Source organism: Gastrolobium bilobum, unplaced genomic scaffold (assembly GCF_033153095.1).
Source record: "Gastrolobium bilobum isolate Gb01-03AN ecotype WA unplaced genomic scaffold, APGP_CSIRO_Gbil_v1 utg4923, whole genome shotgun sequence".
In the NCBI taxonomy this organism is placed as follows: domain Eukaryota; kingdom Viridiplantae; phylum Streptophyta; class Magnoliopsida; order Fabales; family Fabaceae; genus Gastrolobium; species Gastrolobium bilobum.
In genome coordinates this window covers 101,926-123,657 of record NW_026898411.1, presented here as the reverse complement: position 1 = coordinate 123,657, position 21,732 = coordinate 101,926, and the positions used below count along the sequence as shown (strand labels likewise).

The following is a 21,732-nucleotide window of genomic DNA, read 5'->3' as shown; positions in this document are numbered from 1 at the left end:
TAACACAACTCCACTTTCCTACACATACATTAAAGAGGTGGGGTCCACATGTTTTTTTTTTTTTTTCTCTTTCATCATTCCACTTCACTTTCTTTCTCCCTTTTGTTATGTGTATTGAAAACAAAACTTAAGTTATGTAACATAACATTAATAAAACCCATAATTTATTTCTGTGTAGCACGAATGTTAACCTAATTACTACTATTCATGAGCAGCATATATTTTATGGAAAAAATATTTATCTTTTAAACGATGGTTATTTTTTTTCTGTTAAAATTAGTGTTTTTTTTATTTAAAATTTAAATTAAAAAAAAATCTCACTTTCTCCTATGATTTGCATTGTCTTCATCTTTCTCTAACTTAAAATAATACAATTCTATATAAGAAGAAACACTAATTTCATATTTTATTCACCATCATAGAAAAATAATTATGTCAAATTTTTTTTTTAATTTTTAATGATTTTTTTGGTAGAATAATATTTCTATCAATATAAATTCAAAAGTTGAGATACTTGATTCGTGTATCACCCTGAACATAGTAAAACGGAAGAAGAGCTCTCACGTGAGTTTTTTCTTTTGTTGAGTTGTGTGTCTCCACTCTCCATTTGTTTTTCTTCCGTAAGAACTCCAAAGATTTGAGCAAGTTTTCATCTTGATTATTGAGAATTGGTGTTGCTGATGCTCTAGTTGTGGGTTTTGTTCAAAATTTCAGAATCGTAATGGAAAATTCAGACTACGACGAGCCCGACAAGAAGAGGCCTCATCTCATTTCTGTTTCTTCCCGAATGCCCCGAAACTCAACCAATGCTTCTACCAACAACAAAACCGTAACCCCTTTATCTCTCTCTACTTAGTTATGTATTCATGTATATATGTATGTGCTGCTTTTATGTGTCTCATTGATGTCTTATGCTCTGTTGATGATCTTATTCTGAATTTTAATGTTTGAATTGAATTGGGTGTGAAATTGGATTCTTTTAGCTGTTTGGTCTTGTGGGCACTAAATAAATTGGCTCTCTAGTATAGAGGGGTAGCAATTGTTTTGTGTACTTAGTGCTCACTTACTACTGATTAGGGCTGTGATAGCAAGGATGAAATTGGTGTCTTGCTAATTGTTTTATTATATTATATCTAATTCGATGATGGGGTATTTAGGTTGGAGCTTCATGTTGTGCTCAATCTTTCTGAAAGGGATGTTTTCATGTCATTGAGAATCCTTCTTTAAAGAAAAAAATAGTATATTTTGAAACTGAAAAATATGTGTGAGCAAGGGTTTTTTTTGGGCTTTGAGGTGCTTGGAAAGAGTTGAAGAGGGAAGAAAAAGCTGTTTGGTTTCTTGTGTTTTCATCATTACAACTCTATCTGTGTGGCAACAGGATTTTTTCATTATGAATTGTTTCTATGTTTTACTTGGATAACGGGGAATGATTATGCTCCCGCCAGGCTGATGAAGGAGTCTTACAGTTCCAGAATCAGCAGCTTGTTCAACAGATAGACATCCAAAAACATGCTTTGCATGATCTTGAAGAAAAAATTAGAGAATTAAAAGAAAGGCAAAACTCTTATGATGATTTGTTGATTGCATTGAATCAACTCTGGATTCAGGTTAATCTTTATTATTGTGCTCTGGTTTCTGTCGCCCTTTTCTCTTTTCAGTTTATTATTTTCCTCTTTTGAAAGTAACTGATGCACCTAGAATATGGAAAAGAAAAAGTAAGGAAACACAATCAACATTAAACACGCCTAAAATATGAAACAATTAAACTAAAAATGAAAAATAAGCCTAAAAACCTAAATAGGATACGTGCACTATTTTAATCCAATTTTAGGTGCATTAGTAACACTAGCATAAAAAGTAGCCCATGTTCTGGCAGCCCTATGGGGGCTCGGTGGGTGGAAGGTGAGGCACTTTTTGTTATATTCCTTTAGGATATGCACGTTGGTTTAACTTTCTTATTTGCTTTTCTAGCTGGTTGATGATATGGTTCTTCTTGGGATACGAACTGGGAGAGGCAAAGATGCATTGCAAACTTTGACTTACCTTGATAATCCTCAAGGTACTTCCATTGTTTGTGTGTGTGTGTGTATGGTTTTTTCAAGTTCTTTCATGCAGTATTAAAAAAATTGAAGATATTGACTTGACTTACTTGTTAGGTTCACTTCCTTCGTGTGCCGCGGAGGATATATTTTTATGTAGATTAATCCAGAAAGAATCTATTCAAGTAAGTAATAATGATGAGATCATTAATTACGTTGAGGAAGCCCTTGCTTTTCGTCGGTCATCTACATGGGAGTTGTTAAAACTCCTTCAAGATACCATTGTTGATCAGATGGAAAGAACTAACAGTATTGCCCAGATTTTACATGGAGATTTATCTTCAGAAGGTAAAAACATTTGATTTGCTATCCATTTGTTGAATTATATTGTTTTGGTTAACGATTGATTAAATATTTTTCTACCAGATAATATGGATGTAGGATTGTTTGAAGATTTTTGTATAAATGATCTATTATTGTTACTTGTTCTCGGGTTTACAGATGCTATTATCCAAATGTCTAACGTTGATGATATGACGAAAGAGGAGGCAAATAGTTTACGTGAAGTTATTGATGCTCTTCATGTGAAGCATAAAGAGTACACTGCTAGTATTCAAAATTATATTGGCGAGTGTTCACAAGATCAATCAGACATTAAACACCTTGGAGGTTTCTGAAATGTTCCATTTCTTTTTTGTTTTAACTACATTTATCATGAAATTTAGAAAAACTAAGTGTGAACTTTAATGGTCTTAATTTTCATATGTTCTGGGTTTTATATGATTAGTGGCATGGTTGAATAAACAAAGGTTTCCTTGTGTTTACTGATCTTTTTTTAGTTATGAATGATAATATTAAATGATGTATGACTAAATCCTCAATTTGATACTTGAAAGATGTTTGGAGCATCAATTTGTTCCTCGAAAAAATTAGCAACAATGATTTTAGTTGCTGCATGACATCATTTTGGTCCCTGTAAACAGTAACTTCTTGGACTATTTTATGTCAAAAGAATATCATTCGAGGACCAAATTGATGTAATAATCTTTTAAGGAACAAATTGAATGTTCTGAAAATCTTTTGAGGACCAAAATGGTGCCTTACACTAAAATTTTGTGCTATATCTTACTGCTATAATTGTACATTGAATATCTTTGGCACATTGTTTGTTTCTTGTTGCTTGCATTATTAGTTAGTTTATTTATTCAAAATAATGTTCATTTGGCACATCTTATTTGTAGATGAATTGTACTATTTCATACGATAAATAAAAGGTTATGTCTAGATTGAAATTGGGAAATGTATTGTCTAGTCAATCTGATGTTAAGTACAAGCAGAAGTATATATTTTTAGCGTTACTTTGATTAGATCAGCACTTTGCAGTAGGGATGGTCATTTAAAGTTCATGACAAGCCATGCAGTTTTGAATGATCTGGTCTTGTTTAAAAACTATTGAAAATGGAAGAAAATATCTTATAGTGTGTTTGTAATGAAATATTTTGAGAACTGATTTGATTTATAATTGGAATTTTATATTTGGAAAACTATATAATAGGAATTGTTTTGATTTTGAAATCCTTCTGATTTTAGCTGAGTATATATAGAAATCCACTCAAAATTGGTTGACTTAAGTGGATTTGATTTGATTTAAGTTTTAATTGTTTGAATTGACATATTTACCGGTATTAGTCAAGTCATTTAACCTATTTTAAGTATGGACAATAAAATAAATTACTAGTATAATTCAATTTAATTCATCTTTAATGTGTTCCAAACATTAATTTTGATTTTTATTCAAATCCCATTTTATTTTATTTTTCTTTTTAATTGTTTATTGCTATTTTTTTAATTTCTACTATTATTTATATATTTTTATTTTTTTAATTTTATTTATCCTTTTTTTGTTTGTTTTAGTTTTTGTTTTTTCCCAATCTTTTCGTACTTTTCGTTTGGGTTCATCTGCCAGTGACCCTAACTAATTTGGGATAAAGATGATGTTGATATTGAGTTCCAAACATGAGAATTAATTAATAAATCAAATCAAATAAATTCTTATTGTAAATTATTCCAAACACTTGTTACAGTAATTTAAAAAATTATGCAAATAGGCTTTGCACATACTAAAATCATTTTGTGATTTTTCTATGATAGAGAACTTAGGCGTACTTTGTACACGGGATGAAATTGTAGTTATAAAGAAAGGATTAGCCAACCCTATGTGCACATTTTAAGGTTGATGAATAGGAATTTAATCAAGACTATTGTAAAATTCAAATATAATTTAGTAATAAAAGCCTCAGCAGAGGGATGAGTGTTCTGTGTCCTTGTGCTGAGTAGGGAGAGAATTGTAATTATGCCACTGAAAATTTCAGTAATTAAGTAAAACTATCAAGGAGTTATAGGGATTAAAATTGGTCTGGTTAGAATTAATTAGGAATAGATATGACCGGAGGTAATGTACTTCGATTTATGCAGAGATTTTTTTGATAATTCTGGAGATCATATTGGCTCTAAGATTGAGAAAGTATGTGGTTACTTTCTCTTGGTTGATGACTTTTTATAATTGTCACTTGAGTGTCTTCTCCTCATAATGAAAGGTGAACTTGATGAGATCATGGCTGAACTTGAAGAGAGTAGAAGAAAGCTAGTCAATCTGAAAATGCAAAAGGATGCAGCGATGGGGATGAATTCCCCTAGTACAGATGCAGTGAATGGAAACTTGTCTCCTGAAAAGCCTGCAGACAGGACCATGGGTTTGCGTGAGTTGAAGGATTCAATAGAGGAAGCAAAGGTTTTTGTCATTTGATTTTCTTTCCTTTTGTCATTTCTTTGTCCTTTTCTCTATATGATGAAGATATATTCTTGCATATTGTCATAGCCATAGCTTTTACAATCGCACAATTCACGATTTGAGTCTCATGATTTGATACAATTTAGCAAGCCAACGATTCATATCATGTGATGAGTCGGATATGACTTTAAATTATATGGTACATGTATGAATTGGTGTGATTCCATATTACCAATACAAATTGCATGATTCAATGATTTATTAATTTTTTTTTTGCTTTTCTTTCATCAATTCTCGTTAAGAAAATCGAAAAATCAAATAAACTTAAACTATAAAATGAAAAGGAACAGATGAGTGCTATTGAATGCACCCTATTTGATTATTTCATTGCCTTGTCTTCATTCTTCTGAAATAGGAGCTTCACATAATCACTCACTCACTCTATGCATCCTATTTAGCTATTCTATTCCTATGTTTTCATTCTTCTGAAACAGAGGCTTTACATTGTCACTTGCTTACTCTATATGTACCTTATTTGGGCTTTTTCACCCTTTTACCCCTTATTAATTAATTAATAACCATTTTGCCCCTGATTCGAAACTATTTATCAATCTGCCCCTCTTTAGTCGACTACTTTGCATTTTTAATCGACTAAATGACCAAAACAGACAAAAAATGGCTGCTGGGAGATTTAGTCGACTAAATCTCCCTATTTAGTCGACTAAATCTTCATATTTTACAAAAAAAAAATAAGTCAGTATGATTTTAATCGATTAAGTAGAGAGATTTAGTCGATTAGATCTCCCAACAACCGTTTAGTCGATTAAAAATGCAAGGTAGTCGATTAAAGAGGGGCAGATTGGTAGATAGTTTCGAATCAGGGGCAAAATGGTTATTAATTAATTAATAAGGGGCAAAAGGGTGAAAAAGCCACCTTATTTGACTATATCGTGGCTCTGTTTTTGTTCTGCTGAAACATGTGTTTTATGCCGTCACTTTATGTGACTTAGTTATGACTTATGACTTAAGATATTGTTTTGTGAGACTTAAGGTTAAGTTGTTTTGTCAATTCCTAATTCCTAGTTTAAAATTATTATATTGAGCATTATACATCATTTATGTGATATATTTCAAGTTATTTTTCATTGTGTCTTTGAATTGTAAATGTGATTACATTTCAAAATTAGCCTGAATTCATGATTTGAATTGTGATTTGATAATAGATAGTGGATGCTGATCGTCTTTCTGAGCTTCAAGATGCACAAGAAGACAATCAAACCTTGACAAACCAATTCCAAGATCTTCAGGTTTGTAAGTTTGAATTATCTACGATAGTTTTGCCATGTTTTCTTGAAAAATTGAGATACATTCATTATAGGGTTCGATGTAAAAGTTGCTTTTCATCCATGTTTATTTCCAGAATGAACTGAATGATGATAAGTATGTGCGCTCTTCCCGAATATACTCTTTGGCAAATGATCAACTTCAACATTGGATTGCTGAATTGGACCGATATAAAACATTGGCAGAATCCCTGCAGGTTAACGGCGATTTCCTTATTTTTCCCTAAGATGTATAACAGTTTAATTGTAATTGAATATTTGTTGTTTCCCCCTTTTACTTTTTTTTTTTAAATGCAACTTTAGGCTGGCAGTGTTCATGTCACAAAATGGGAGAAGGAACTGAATTTGAAATTGGAATCTACCGATTCTGCAAGGCATATCCTTGACAATTCTAAACATAGGATAGATGAGCTAGAGCTTCAGTTGCAGAAGTGTATTATTGAAAAGAATGATCTTGAAATTAAGATGGAAGAGGCTGTACAGGATACTGGTCAGCATATCACTTGTTCTGTGTTTAGTCTTGCCCTGCAGATGATTGGATCTCCTAATTTCTTAAAATATTAAATGTTTCAGGGAGAAAAGATATCAAATCTGAGTTTCATGTGATGGCTTCAGCTTTATCTAAAGAAATGGGGATGATGGAAGCTCAATTGAAGCGATGGAAGGATGCAGCTCATGAGGCTGTATTGTTACGTGAGAAAGCACATTCACTAAGAGCACTGTTAAGTGGGAAGGTTTTTATCACGAACTGATTCAATATTTTGTGCTCTTTCATTTTCTTTCCCACCTACTTTATGGTAGGTGTTTTACAGAAATTTATCTATGTTCTCTACATAGTTACTTTTACAGGGAATTGGAATTTCATGAAAGAATAATTCTTTATCCATCTTAAATTTTTGTTGTCAAATGTCAAGAATCAATTCACTCTAAAAAGCTAAGCTATTAGGAGAAAGGCACAAGAATTGTGTTGAAATAGATCTCTAACATGCCCACTCAAGTAAAAGCCCTTTTGACTGAAAGTGTGAACAAAGTAAAATAACATGTTGTTGAAGCCAATAAATATAAAATATTTTGTGCATCAAGGTTTATTAATTCCTTTGTTTTGAAGCAGACAAGCAAACTTAAGAGCCTTGCAAACAAATGTGCAGAACAGGTTTTGGAAATCAAGTCTTTAAAAACATCGGTAAGTCTTCCCTTGTCTTTACCTTTGTGTTTTTCTTTGTGTGTACATATTTTCTTCAATGCCTCTGCTGTATAATAGTAATACTTCTTAATTTCCTCATTCAAGATTGATTTGATTGCATGCCACTTATCTATTACTTTCTGTATCTGGAGTATGTCTGTGAATGAGTCAGATTTCATTGTAGTGTTTTCCTTTGCTTTTGTTGTGTGTTATGGACGTGTATATGCACCTGTGCTTTCCAAAATTCTCAAACACTATTTGCATTTTGATTTTAGAGGTTTTATATGTTGTATATAACTAATCTTCAAATAACTGATTAAGATGTTTGTTACAGATTGAAAAGTTACAGAAGGAGAAACTGGAGTTAGAATTTGTTCTGGATATGCATGGCCAGGAGAATTATGAGAAAAGGTATGCTGATCTGAGATTGTTAAGTGCTGGTAATAGTTTTGTAGTTGAATTTGTGGGTAAATTTTTTTCTAAAGTAAATGCTGATGTGTGTGGTGATTTCTGTGCTTATTACTCTATGCTGTGTATTTTGGATGATAAAATGAATTTTATGGGTGAAGTAATGGAAACACCTGTCAGTGGCTAGGGTGCATATCATACCATAGTTGGAAAAACCTCTTTGGTAGAAGATGATAAAATTATTGCTTCTTAACAGAATGGATATGATGTCATACTAGTCCCAGAATATTTGTGCGTGTCATCCCTTCTTTCTTCCCCTGCTCATGTTTAAAGCTGGTGATGGTCCCTGACCTCCTATATCCAAATTGTGGAGGATTCTGGGTGAGGCAAGTCCCTTTATTTGTGGTTTCTCTTCCTTATTGCCTTTCATCTTTGATTTATGTACACCTAGCCCATTTTAATGGTATGCAAGGTTTCATTTTTCCTTTTATATTCATTTATTTTTTAAGGAACTTCAGTTTTAGGAAGCCTCAAACTTTGTCCTGTAATGGTTCCAGTACTTTCTTTTGAAAATCTTACTTTCATGTCCTAATCCATTCTTTCTTGGTGGATGACGAATGCTTATTTCAAATTGGTCAATTTCTGATATTTAATATTTACATTCTTTTTTTGCGTTGTCTGTTATACTTTGGACAAGGAAAAGTTTGTTGTGGAGAATTGTTTCTCTATTATGTTTCGATTCACGGTGCCCAACTTATTAAGGTTTTAGTGTTAAATTGAACTTATGATAAACATTTAGTTGTAGTTGGTAACTGACTAAGGAATTTGTTTTGTATTCAAAACAAAATGTTGGTCTCCTGTGTCTCTACTTGAATGATTTGTTCTTGATATGCTATAAAACTTGGATTTCAGATATTTGGCTGAAGTTAGAGAATCTGAAAGTAAAGCTCACTCTCAAGCTGAAATGCTGAAAAATGCTTTAGATGAGCATAGTCTAGAGTTGAGAGTAAAAGCTGCTAATGAAGCTGAAGCTGCTTGTGAACAAAGGCTTTCTGCTGCAGAAGCTGAAATAGAGGAGTTAAGGGTCAAGCTGGATGCATCCGACAGGTTGGTGTCATATATACTTCTACATTGATTATGGATTTGCTGCTTTTACAAAATGGTGGAGAGTGTCTATTGTTTTTTTCTTCTTTTTTAAACCTATATTTGTGGATGTTTATTTGGGGAGATAATATTCTGGTGATGAGGAGTGGAAGCTAGATGCTTAGAGTTTATGTAGAATTCAAGGATTTTCTCTCTTGGCCAATATACTATGCTGCTTTTGATACATGGATGCGTGCCCTGGGAGAATGTGTTTGCTAGAGCCCCATTTGAGTTTTTATCACATGATGACTTTGCAGAAGCATGCAATTTCTGAAGTTAAGCCATATTTATTTCATTGGATTCGTAGTTATCTGGGTTGCTAAAATTTATGCTACGGGGTGTTATTTGGCAAAGGCCAGAGTTGAAGTAGTTGCACTCGAGCCTTAAAAAACTGAGTAAATATTACAGTCTAAAGAAAAAGGTGAGGACTAAAGGTTTAATTGAGCTAAATATTAACATAAATTTATGGTGCAATGAATATTTTAAATTGATTTTTAGAGAAACAACTCTCAACGTAAGTACACTAATTACACTGTAAACCTAATTTAACTTGTCTGTAATCATATGTAAATTGCAAAAGCTTGTAGCATTTTCTTGAAGAAAAATAATTAAATTAGTTGTTATATTGTGTCATGAACCAACTATCGTAAAAATTTAAGTTATTAGGTGAAAATACATAAATGATTATGTACTTTTATATTTTTAGCATGCATCTTCACACAAGAGCCCTTTGGCTTGAAGCGTGAACAATATCAGACCCACATTACTCTGTGCTGAAATTTACTTTTTAATTAGAAGAATTAGGGGTGACAAAGAACAAACTCTTGACTACTCAATCAAAGAGGCTCTAATAACATGTCATGAACTAATTATCCTAAAAGGTTATGCTGTTAGGTGAAGATATATGAATATTTTTATACTTTTGTATCTTTAATATATATAGTCTTGATGAAAATAAGAAATTGATTTCGAACATCTGTGTGATCTAATGACAAGAATGTCTAGCAGTTTTCTTTTTATTTTTTATTTGTGTGTATCAGTTTCTTGATGGCAAGATTTGAGTACACCTGCTAACATTACTTTGTCAGATAGAAACAATTTTTTTTCGTATTGATTGTATTCATATGACTGGAATAAATGATTGTGCAAACTGTAATTGTTTTTTAATCTGTTGATACATGCCTTCTCCATGCATAACCTGTCCATATTCAGAGATATTTTGGAGCTGACTGAGGCTATTAAAGTTAAAGATGCTGAGGCAGAGGCATATATATCTGAAATTGAGGTTTCCTATCTGACTTTACGTTTCTTCCCCCCTCATACTTGATGAGCAACAATAAGTTAGTGGCGGCTATGCTTTAACGCTCTTTTCTTGTAATATAATTGATTGCTTTCCTGTAGACAATTGGTCAAGCATACGAAGATATGCAGACACAGAACCAACATCTGTTGCAGCAGGTGACCGAGAGGGATGATTATAATATTAAGGTATGCCTTATTGTTGTCTTTATTCTTTAATAAATGCCGCCTTGCTATGATCTTCCCCATTTTTCCATGCACAACTCCAGTAATGCTTTGGTTATTGTCTAGGCTTTTGCTAACCTGGTTAATGCAAAATTATTGCTTCAACTTTGTAACTAATATGTTAACATTTGCATTGATTTCTTAGATAAGAAATATATTTAAATATTTAAAAATATATGTTAATATTCTGAAGAACTGGTTTTGTATGAATTGATTGTGAAAAAAATAGCTTATTTTGGTTATGTAAAGGAAAATCATGTGTGTCGAACTACTAAATAAGATTTACATAAATTATAGTGAACCTCACTTGATAGAATTAATATCAGGAAGAAATTTTGGAGAACTAGTGGGCTGCATCTCCGAGAGTCAACTCTGGACCAGCCTAGAAAATTTCATAATTGATTTTGGCAATGTTTGATGGTGAGTTTAGAGTAGTGGTAAACCTGCTCCGTTGTGACTCAAAGGTCATGAGTTTAAATTAAGGAAATAGTCTCTTTGCAACCTCATTACTACCCTTGCGAGTTGGGTTTCATGGGAGCTCTTTTTTAGATGTCAATTTTCTCGGTCACTGAATTTTTGCTGTAGGAATTGATTTTGGCAAGGACAAAATCTTGTTCTAAACAGGAACTTAATTTGCATAGATAATCGTGCTATTTGCTAAAAACTGGTGTATTTACTCTGTTGTCTGTACTTAAATAATTCCTTTTTTGGTTACCGAGAACTTGTTTTTATCATATTGTAAACTTAGTGCAGCTTGTATCAGAAAGCGTGAAGACAAAACAGGCACATAGCACTTTACTGTCTGAGAAGCAGGCCTTAGCAAAGCAGCTTCAGCAAATTAATGCTTCAATAGAAAATTCAAAGATGAGGATTACACACAGTGAAGAGCAGGTCTAACTTTCCCTGCTGCTCGGTTCCTCCCCTTGGCCCCATAATTTATTTTCTTTTTTATTTTGATATTCCAGTGAACATCTTTGCTGCTACTTACTGTTGTTCTAAACAATAATTTGAATCCTTCAGATGAAAGCTCTACTATCAGAGGCCATTAAATGTACTCAAGATGAAAAACACCTTGCAGTCAACCTTGAATTTGCAAAGTGGGAATTGGCTGATGCTGAGAAGGAGTTGAAGTGGCTCAAGTCTGCTATTTCCTCTTCAGAGAAAGAATACGATCAAATTCAGAAAGATACGGAAGCTATTGAAATGGAGTTAGATAGTGAAAGGTATTCTTGTTTCCAAGGAGTGTAGCAATCAAGTCTGGATAAGGGAGAGATTTTGAACAATAGTTTTTACATCGGCATTAGGACACTCTCCAGTTCACTACGTAAAGTTCTAGTGTGTTTGGTTTTAGGGGAGGGGGATACAAATTTAATTTTGATGATGATCTTAGAGCCTAAAAAATCTCAAGGTTTGTGAAATTGATGAATTAGTAATGATGGTCAGGGGTTGAGTAAACAAATGGATCACAAAAGTAGCATTTGAATTTGGGGAAATGATTATCTTGTATGAAACACATTCTCAAGTGGCTTAACTCATGTTGATCCAATTATGTCATGCAGGAGTTCACGGAAGAAGCTTGAGGAAGATCTAAGGGAATTGAACAGCAAAATTACTGAGCTGAGTTCTGAAACTGGTGAAACCGCAATACAAAAACTCGAAGAAGAAATGAGGGTTTGCAAGAACATGATCAAGTGTACTGTTTGTTCTGATCGTCCTAAGGAGGTAACCATAGGCCAACTTATCCAATTACAGTTCTTGCTTTCATTGTAGTTAAATTAACTTGTGTTAAATATTATGATTGTTTTTAAATGAAGAGAATAATACAAAGGTGATTTGGCATGTTTTTCTTGGACTTGCATTTATCTTGTATGTTTGAAGACATCTACACCTAAGAGTTTGATATGTATTTGGCAGGTTGTGATTGTGAAGTGCTATCATCTGTTCTGCAATCCATGCATACAAAGAAATCTAGAGCTCCGTCACCGCAAATGTCCTGCCTGTGGAACAGCATTTGGACAGAGTGATGTTCGCTTTGTTAAAATATGATACTGATGTTAACATTCCTTGTACTTTGTTGGCCTTCATTTTTGTGTTTTGGATCCTTGTTCACTGCTGTTTGTCCTTTTTACCCTGATCATAGGTTCAAGCAAGCATTTCTTTATTATTGATAAATAGGAAAAAAAAGAAAGTTGTTGTTGTTGTTGTATGTATTTTAATACATTATACCTGCTTTTATTGAATATGCTCTAGTTTAAACATTTAAATTCATGCTTGAAGATTATTGCAAAAACATTAGGAAAAAAATATCTTCTTTGCCGTCCGAATAACATGTTAAATCATTTCATATCTCTTATCTTTTATCATTCCTAAAGTTGTTTCAGAATTAACATTTTCAAGTATAAACTGGTTTTTTTCATAATTCATTTCATTAAAACTATTCACATAATTAACACGGGATAGGATATTTTACTTATCATTTTTTCTGCCTACCTTTGCTTATCACTCTTCAACACCGTTAGATCAGAATCTTAAGAAGAGAGAGAAAGATAAATGTTAGTTAAGATTCTAATCTAATGGTGTTTTAAAGTGGTAGGCAGAAAAAATAGTAGGTAGAATAACTTATCTCAATTAACACATTAAAAAAAAGTTAAACAGAAGAAAGTTTACATCATTTTTTCTCACAAATCTTTTCAATATCTATTGTTTATTTTTTTCAGTATAAGGGGGATTTATGATTTTAGCTAAGCTTATTTAGGGGAGTGAGAAATGTCCTAGTGTACACAAAATTATAAATACTTTTAAATTCAGGTGCCCTTTTTTTTTTAGAACATTCTATATAATTTTGTACATGTTAATTATAAATTAAAGTGTTTAACATAAACGTGTATTTTTATGAATTTTATTAATAGAATTGATCTATAACCCTTTTACTAAACCATACTATCATTTTAATCTTTTAAAAATACAAAAATAAGTTACTGCAGGGATTATTTTGATGTCACATCATTTTAAATTTTTGAAAAACTAAATCAAAAGTATGTCTATGGATTGGAGAGCGTCGAAATAATAATTTAGGCCCTATTTTTAAAAATAATTTTTGGTTTTCAGAAAAAAAAATCCGTTTGATCTTGTCTGTTTTGTATAAAGAAATTATCAAATTTAAAAAATATGTATGGATTGTTATTGTTTTGTGTTTTAATTTTTAAGAAAAACACAAAAAAAAAACCCATTTTCATTTTTCATAACTATTTTGCAAAATAGTTTTTTTAAAATAAAATCATAACACAATTAAATAAGGGATTGGAAGATTGTTACTACCAATATGGAATAGGATATTATTACTATCAAATAATATTACTACCAATATTGAATAGGATATTATTACTACCAAATAATATTACTACCAATAATACTAGCATATCTTAATCGTTGATTTTCGTCAATTAACAGTTATTATTTTCACAAATCAAACTCACTAATTAATTAATAATTCACAATAAATAATAACTGTTGAATTGCGGAAATCAACGGTTAAGATATAATAGTAACATTATTTGGTAGTAATAGTATCCTATCCCATTAAACAAATCCTTAATTCTTTTTCTCCACTATTTTAATTTTTATTAGTATTTTTAGGTAAACTTTTTTTTTTTCTTTTGAATAGATTTGGTAAACTTTATTATTGAGGTATTTGCACCTGTTGTTTTATTATTATTTACGTTCTTGCGAAGGAAGTAAAGCTGTAAAAGCTTTTCCTGGGAGGTCCCAGGAAAGGGTTGGTATTTGGGTATTTGTTGTGCTGTGTTGTGCGTGGGAAGAACGCACCGCAACGTTGGTTGCAGGATGCAGCGGTTAAGGAGCTCTTTCTTAGGTTCAGTGTCGGCGGCTAACCTTAAACGAAAATCTCTTAATTCATGGGCTGCCGTCCAGGACACTTATTTTTCCACCAAGGTAACCTCTCTCTCTCTCATCAATTTTCATTTTTTGTTGTTGTTGTTGTTGGTTCCGTTCATGTGAGTGATGTCATCTATTTCCGTTCTGTTAGGATACGTTTGAGAGGCACCGTGTCGTCTTTGCAATTGGAACTTCCATTGCATCAGTTGCAACTGCTGTCTTCGGTCTCTTGTCTCTTCTTTCTCTCTTTCCATCAACACTCACTATTCAATAACCTCTTCTTACCTTTCTCTATTTTGATTTTTTTTCTTTCTTTTTTTTTCAATTGCCAGGTTACTCCTTGCGTCATTTACATGAAACCAAAGTTGATCAAAGGCTTCAATCCATCGAAGATGCTGTATCTATCTATCTATCTATTTACCTTTCTTGTCTGTGCTTTTGTTGTTTTTGGTTTTACTTGCTTCATTACAATTACGGATACTGTGTTGTTTTTTTCCGCCAGATGAAAAACAACACTAATCTTCAACATTCAGAAATCAAAGACATTGTTGGTTCCGGAGGTTGCAGTATTCCTGCTTGTCTCGCCACTGCTGGAACCACCTTTGTTATCGGGTTTGTTCCCTCTTTCCCATACTTGAATCTCTCTAAACTCCAACTATAAAAAATGAAATTCTCCTTAACATTTCTCTTCGGATTTTATACCCTTTTTATTATTTTTTTGAGTAAATTCAAGGGTATCCTCCAGCCGAAACCGAAGACTAATCCCCATCGATCGAGCACTGTCATGTTGCAGCTCTCCCAAATTCTTTTTTTTTTTCCATTTCCAGCTCGAACTCGAGACTGCTGGTCAAGGAGCTCTCCCAATTCTTTTTTCCACTTCCAGCGCTCAAACTCGAGATCTCTTAAGGGCTCCTCACCACCTGTTTGGTTACATATACCCTTATTTTGCATGTAACATATGACATCTATTAGAAAATTATGAAAGGGAGACTTGCCACTACAGTTTTGAGTTATGCATGTTGACCTTTGATATTTTGCAATGGAAGGATTTAATTGTTTTAATTTCCTTTTAGTTTTAAGTTTTAACTCTAGCTGATACACAGGTATGGCCTGGGATGGAGAGGTGGAATCTGGTATGCAACTAAGAAGTTCAGAAAGGAGCAGATGAAGATGTTAGGACAGATTAAACCTAGAAAATGGCAATTGCTTGGGAAGATTAAACCAAGAGGGTGGCAATTGCGGTTCCTTAAAAGGCCCCTTTTAAGATCCAAGTTTCCAGATACTGCAGTCAAAACATCTGAAAAAATTATAAAGGATGCACCTACCACCACGCATATTACTGGGAAATCCCAGTAGAATTGCTATTACTATTAAAGTATAGATGGCTGTTGATGCTGGATTAGCCTTTCAATTAGATAAAACAGAGTAGCAATGTAGTTATGACCAATTATAGTCAGATTTTGCACTGATATTTTTGTTGTTTTGGCATGCTGTTGCTCGCCCTTTGTTCCATATTCTTCATCCTTGGTGTGATGAGTTTTTCAGATGCTTTTGATTTATTTTGATTATTGAATATATATTGGAAGAAATACACATACTTCCTTTAATTTTTGTGGTTTGACAAATAGATCTCTCAATTTTCACTTTTGGTTAATTAACTTTCATTTTATAATTTTATAATTGTCTGAAGTCTGAACAATGAATTTGTGTTCATGCGGAATGGCCCAAGTTCTAAACAGTGTAATTTTTAACAACAAAGTTTTCTATCAATGTTATAATTCAATGGACGGATCAGCAGTTGGAAATTTCAGTGGAGTGTGAGATGGGGGGTGGGGTAGCCAAAATGGATAGAAGAGGCTATCAATTGCATAGCATTTAAAATTTTGGAAGAAACACTTTTACAGTGAACTTGTTTGTAAAGGAAATAACCAAGGGTTCATTAAAGTAAATAAGTAAGGGTGTATATATTTTTAAATTGCAGTGAATTGAGATTATGATGTAGTTTAGAATTAAATCTATAGGGAGATATGACATTAAAAATAAGCGCACTTTAAAAGAGTTTTATCTTTAGTCAAATAATTCTGAATGCTAAAGGTAATGATCTTTGCTTGGGCACATCTATAAATTTCATGCGCCTCTGGTAAGAAAGGCTTCTGGTCTGAGTTCCCGATACCTTATTTGGGGGCAAGGTTTTGTTTGCTCTCTATTGCATAATATTTTCTTTATGCCACATGTTTTGGCTTTTTATACGAGAGAATATGTTTCTAATATTGCATAAGACAATTTTATATCATGTAACATAAAAAAAATGAGATCCACTAAAAAGAAGAGAAAAAAAGAAAAAAAAAAAATGGATGGCACTCCCTTACATGAGATAATTTATTTTCTCATGTAACAACATAAGAAACATATTTTTACACATTGGTCTGGTCAGTGTTCAACTCTGCAATGAAAAACCATCCACACATTTCTTGTTGAAGTAAAGGAATCACGGCAACAAAATCCAAAAATGGCCTATAATTATTAATAGGTCCATGGTGGACCCCACAGATGCTTTGTTTAAACCACTAGGTGCAATATGTTGACAAAAAGGTGGTTTAAAGTCCTCATGTGAATAATTTTGTTTTCCTGTTTTCTGCGTGTATAAATAATGTCAGGATTGGGAATATTAATGTACCAGGAAACACAACATGGCCAAGACATCACTCTCAATTATCCTCGTGATTCTCTTCTGGGGTTTAACAAGAGCAACTGGAACAAAATTGTTACCACTCAGTAGAAGAATTGCTGTTACTGCATTGGCACAATCCGCCACTGATGGTATTTGCTCATCAATGGTGAAGACACAAGGCTATACTTGTGAAGAACACTTCGTACTATGCCTGCATCTGTTACTCTTCTATTCAGAAATCACTAAGATTTGGAGCTTCTATTGATTGGCTTATATGTATGTAATGGTTTTTTAGGTGACAACACAAGATGGTTATGTTCTCAATATGCCGAGAATTCCTGTGGGTCGGTCAAAGGGGCCAACAAGAAAAAGACCACCGGTTCTGCTACAGCATGGACTTTTCATGGTTATTATTTGTTTCAAAAGCAACTATATATCATGGATTTTGTAGTTGATGTTGGAAATTATTGTAATGTTGTTGCTGCAGGATGGTATAACATGGTTATTGCTACCTCCAAGCCAATCTCTTGCATTCCTTTTGGCAGATAATGGGTTTGATGTTTGGCTTGCTAACACACGTGGAACCAAATATAGCCGTCAACATACATTGTTACCTACTAACAGCTCGGTTAGTTTTTTTTTGTCTACTCAATGTTCTTCCACTTCTCTGGTCAGCAATTTGATTCTATTGCTTATATCTGTTTTTCACACTTTAGGATTATTGGAATTGGTCATGGGATGAATTAGTTGCATATGATCTTCCAGCAACATTTCAGTATGTGCATGATCAAACTGGACAAAAACTGCATTATGTTGGTCACTCACAGGTGAATTTCTCATGCTAAACTTCCTCTTTTTGTCTTTAACCTTTCCTTACTATACAATGTGTGCAGACTGTTGGATTCTTTTGTAGGGAACTTTGATTGCGCTTGCTGCTTTGTCCAAAGATCAGTTACTGAACATTTTAAGATCAGCTGCCTTATTTAGCCCAATTGCTTATGTTGGTCAGATGACCTCACCGCTAGCTAAAAATGCTGCTGAAAACTTCATTGCAGAGGTAGTTGTCAATAAATATATTGTTTCTTTTTTTTTTCATCATAATAGGAAAAGAAAATGGTTGCTTAAAATTCAGAAGATTGATTCTGAAAATCTGTGTTTTCTGCCTAACAGTCACTGTACAAATTGGGAATCTTTGAATTTGATCTGAGAGGGTGAGTAACTCTTATTATCTTTTTTATGCATGTAATTGATTGCTATTATTATTCATTACTTTGCACTGTGTTGCTTAACTGATTGTTCAAACCTTTAAAGTTGTAAGAAAACATATGACATTTCCCAAAATACTTGGTGGGTGGAATAAGATCAGATTCAGAATACATTCTGATGTAAAACAGTACTTTCCATTGAATGTGAAGTTTAATTAATATTTCCATGTCACAGATTGGTTTAAGCAAGAGTATGACTAATCTTGTAATGCTGATCCATTTCATGATTGGTTTCACTTCACTTTTTCTCATGTTTCAATAGGGGCTCTGTTATAAAGTTTCTTAAGGACATGTGCAATCACACAGCCATTGATTGCACGAACTTGTTGACCGCTTTCACAGGTTGTATGCATGTTTCTATTCAGCTATTATCCCCCCAACAAAAAGAAAAGAAAAAGAGAGTCACTATATTCAACACTTGTTATCTATATTGACAATATTATTATGTTTTCAGGCCCAAACTGCTGCCTTAACCCTTCGATAGTAAACATTTTTTTGGATCATGAGCCTCAATCAACGGCAACAAAGAACATGATTCATCTATCTCAGAGTAAGTGGTCCTATTTTCCTAATCTAAATATCCTGTTTGACAACAATATATCCTATACTTCATGATGAAAGGGAAGTATAGATTTTGAAAATTCAACCTGTTAACAACAGAAGAATAGTTTGTTTCATATGAGGGGATTTGAATTTAAATCCTATATGTATCACAGTGATCAGAGAAGGAACAATAGCAATGTTTGATTATGAGAACAAAGATGAGAATACAAAACACTACGGACAGCCCACTCCTCCAGTGTATGATATGACCAGAATTCCAAATGACCTTCCCCTCTTCCTTAGTTATGGAGGGGCTGATGCTCTTTCTGATGTTAAAGATGTGCAACATCTTTTAGAAAGTCTTGAAGATCACGATGGAGATAAGGTTGTAGTACAGTATAGAAATGATTATGCACATGCAGATTATGTAATGGGTGAAAATGCTAAACGAGATATTTATGAACCTCTTATATCTTTCTTTAGGCTTCAATGATATCTAAACAATAATTAATATCCTTACAGAATTTTTGAAATTACCTGTTTCTATGTCACAGAATTGAATAGCACAGAAATTTCACTGTGTAATTTTATAAGAAGATAATGTTATTAAAGGAAATTCCTATATATTTTTCACTTCCCTTGTTTCTTAAATTGCAACTCTCCTATTGGCTCAATAACAAGTGTAAATGTTGTAAGTTCAATAATGTTATGGAATATTTCCATGTCCTAACCACCTACCCAAAATCCCTTAAAGGATAACTACCTAATTATCCTAACAATATAAAACAGTAAGACTGCTAAGGACAGAGTCCCTATCTCAACAGAAAGGAAGTTAAATCCTACTACAACTGGAAGATCTACACAAACCCAAGAGGTAACCCTTATAAATAGGAGGTTAAAGACCCTAGGTACATACTCTGAACTCAGTTACTACTTCTGCTCACACTGTGCACACACTCACGTCTCGGCTACAAGCCTGTTGCTTGTGCGCGGTGATAGGGATATTGGCTATAAGCCAACCAAGATACCTATCCATAGGATATCTCTGAGTGCATACCCTTGAGGTATCAATAGAACCGAACAAATAACAAGTGGAAACAATTGATGCCTCACTCAACAAAGTTCAAAAACCGGTTCGTTTTTCTGAATCGAACCTGAAAAATCGGTTTGGTTACGAAGCATGCAACCTAGAGCCACAAAAGATGATGTTTTTGAAAGATGCTAGCAATCTCTTCTTCAATAGCTAGAATTTCCATAAGCTCTTCTTAATGCCTAGATTAGAATCACCACGAGTTTAGTAATTACTCTCCACTAAGAAGCTGGAATGGCCTGGATTGGTTTTTAAGTAAATTTAGCATCCCTCTCTTTTTAAATTTGTTTCATTTACCTTTTCTTTATTTTTTCAAAACATACATCATGACTTGTCAAATGAGCTAATAGCTTACGAAATTTTTGTGTGTTGTGTGTGTGTTTTCCATCGTTAAATATGAATGAACATAGTGTAACTAGTGTTCTCCTGGGAGAAGACAATGTAGTTTGTAAGAATTTGTAAACAAAAAAATTTGTAAATATAACCTGCTCCATCATTATATTCCAATTTAAATATATTCTCAATAATGGTAACACACAACAATCTTTGTTGCTTTCAACATTAATTTCTACTTATCAGTTTAGATAAGCTGCGATACACAAAGGTAAAATCCGATTTATGCCCTTAATTAATTTTCATACTCCTTCATTTTGAAAATGCAGGCACAATAATTAATTGTAATTGGCTCAGAGATATATTTTCACGTTGATCTCTCATGACTCATATGATATGATCCAATTTCTTTCTCTACCATATCTATGATAGTACTACTAAAATTTGAAATAATTGATTAATTAGTAATTTGGGTAAAGACGTGTATTCTATAAACAAAACTTAAGATAGTACTAAAATTAATTATTAATTCACTTTTTGTTATTAATGTTTAATTTTGACTCACAAAACTTATACTATATCGTGAATCTAATTTGGTAGTACTAGATTCATCTTATGTTCATTTTTTTATACAATGCAAGCATTGAAGTTTAAACCTATGACATCATGCAAACTATCCAAATTTCTTACAAAAAAATTTCAGTGGTCCCTATGTGGAAATATGAAAAAATTTCTTCCACTTTACTCTTTTTTTTCATTTATATTTTCATTTATCTCTAAAAATTTTCAAAGAGATCACTCAATTGTTGGTGGTCCTGAACCACCGAAAATTTTCTTCACCACTATATCAATCCTAATGATTTATATTTGTCTTTTTGATATAGCATGAAAATTACACACCTCTTTTTGATACCTAATTACAATTATTTGTTTAGCTGATGTTATTCAGTTTGAATTAAAAAAATTGAGTCATATAACAATTTGAGCATGTATATTCGCATTTAAATAAATTGACTTGAAATTAAAATAGAATAAACTCTATTACATTATAAATGGATGATACTAGTAGTTTACATCTCTCTTCTTTTTGAAGAAGGGCTACAAAGTATGACATGAATATGCACAGAAAACTTGCATATATACAGCATCACTATATAATCTAAATTTTCTGTATGAAAATAAAATATTTTTAGGAAACGAGATTTTCTCAAAACTTTTATAAGGTCACGACCATTTTATATAGTATAAGTTACACTTTCAATTTTAACCGTTGATTATATTTATATTTAACAGTTTTAATTTTTTAGTTATGTGAATTATTAGATATAAATGAATCATTAGATACAAGAATGGATAGCTTGATCATCCCTCCATGAAGTTAAATATTATTAGTTTTGTGACGTCTCTTTATGCCAAACCAGCAAAGCAGCCTGTGGTGGCATGTTCAGAAATGAGTGAAGGGCTTTCCTCTCAAGTTTCGTGGCTAATTTGTACACATTTTGGTT

At 32.8% G+C, this 21,732-nt stretch overlaps 2 protein-coding genes and 1 pseudogene across 2 annotated transcripts; all 3 read left to right on the top strand.

Annotated features, from left to right (window-relative positions):
• The first annotated feature begins 546 nt into the window (after positions 1–546).
• Positions 547–12,655, top strand: LOC133315932 (E3 ubiquitin-protein ligase BRE1-like 2). The gene is made up of 20 exons (XM_061517618.1): positions 547–564; positions 715–829; positions 1,446–1,607; positions 1,972–2,059; positions 2,157–2,387; positions 2,541–2,708; positions 4,637–4,830; positions 6,054–6,137; positions 6,251–6,370; positions 6,477–6,663; positions 6,747–6,907; positions 7,285–7,356; positions 7,691–7,767; positions 8,677–8,871; positions 10,120–10,192; positions 10,309–10,395; positions 11,185–11,322; positions 11,452–11,654; positions 11,991–12,153; positions 12,346–12,655. The coding sequence occupies exons 2-20, from the start codon at positions 722–724 to the stop codon at positions 12,475–12,477; spliced, it is 2,643 nt and encodes an 880-aa protein (XP_061373602.1). The 5' UTR covers positions 547–564; positions 715–721; the 3' UTR covers positions 12,478–12,655.
• A 1,522-nt stretch (positions 12,656–14,177) lies between these two features.
• On the top strand, positions 14,178–15,934 carry LOC133315938 (uncharacterized). The gene is made up of 5 exons (XM_061517625.1): positions 14,178–14,382; positions 14,477–14,549; positions 14,658–14,722; positions 14,828–14,937; positions 15,429–15,934. Exons 1-5 carry the CDS (start codon positions 14,275–14,277, stop codon positions 15,679–15,681), a joined length of 609 nt encoding a protein of 202 aa, XP_061373609.1. The 5' UTR covers positions 14,178–14,274; the 3' UTR covers positions 15,682–15,934.
• A 1,005-nt stretch (positions 15,935–16,939) lies between these two features.
• On the top strand, positions 16,940–19,297 carry LOC133315937 (triacylglycerol lipase 2-like; annotated as a pseudogene).
• Positions 19,298–21,732: the final 2,435 nt, after the last annotated feature.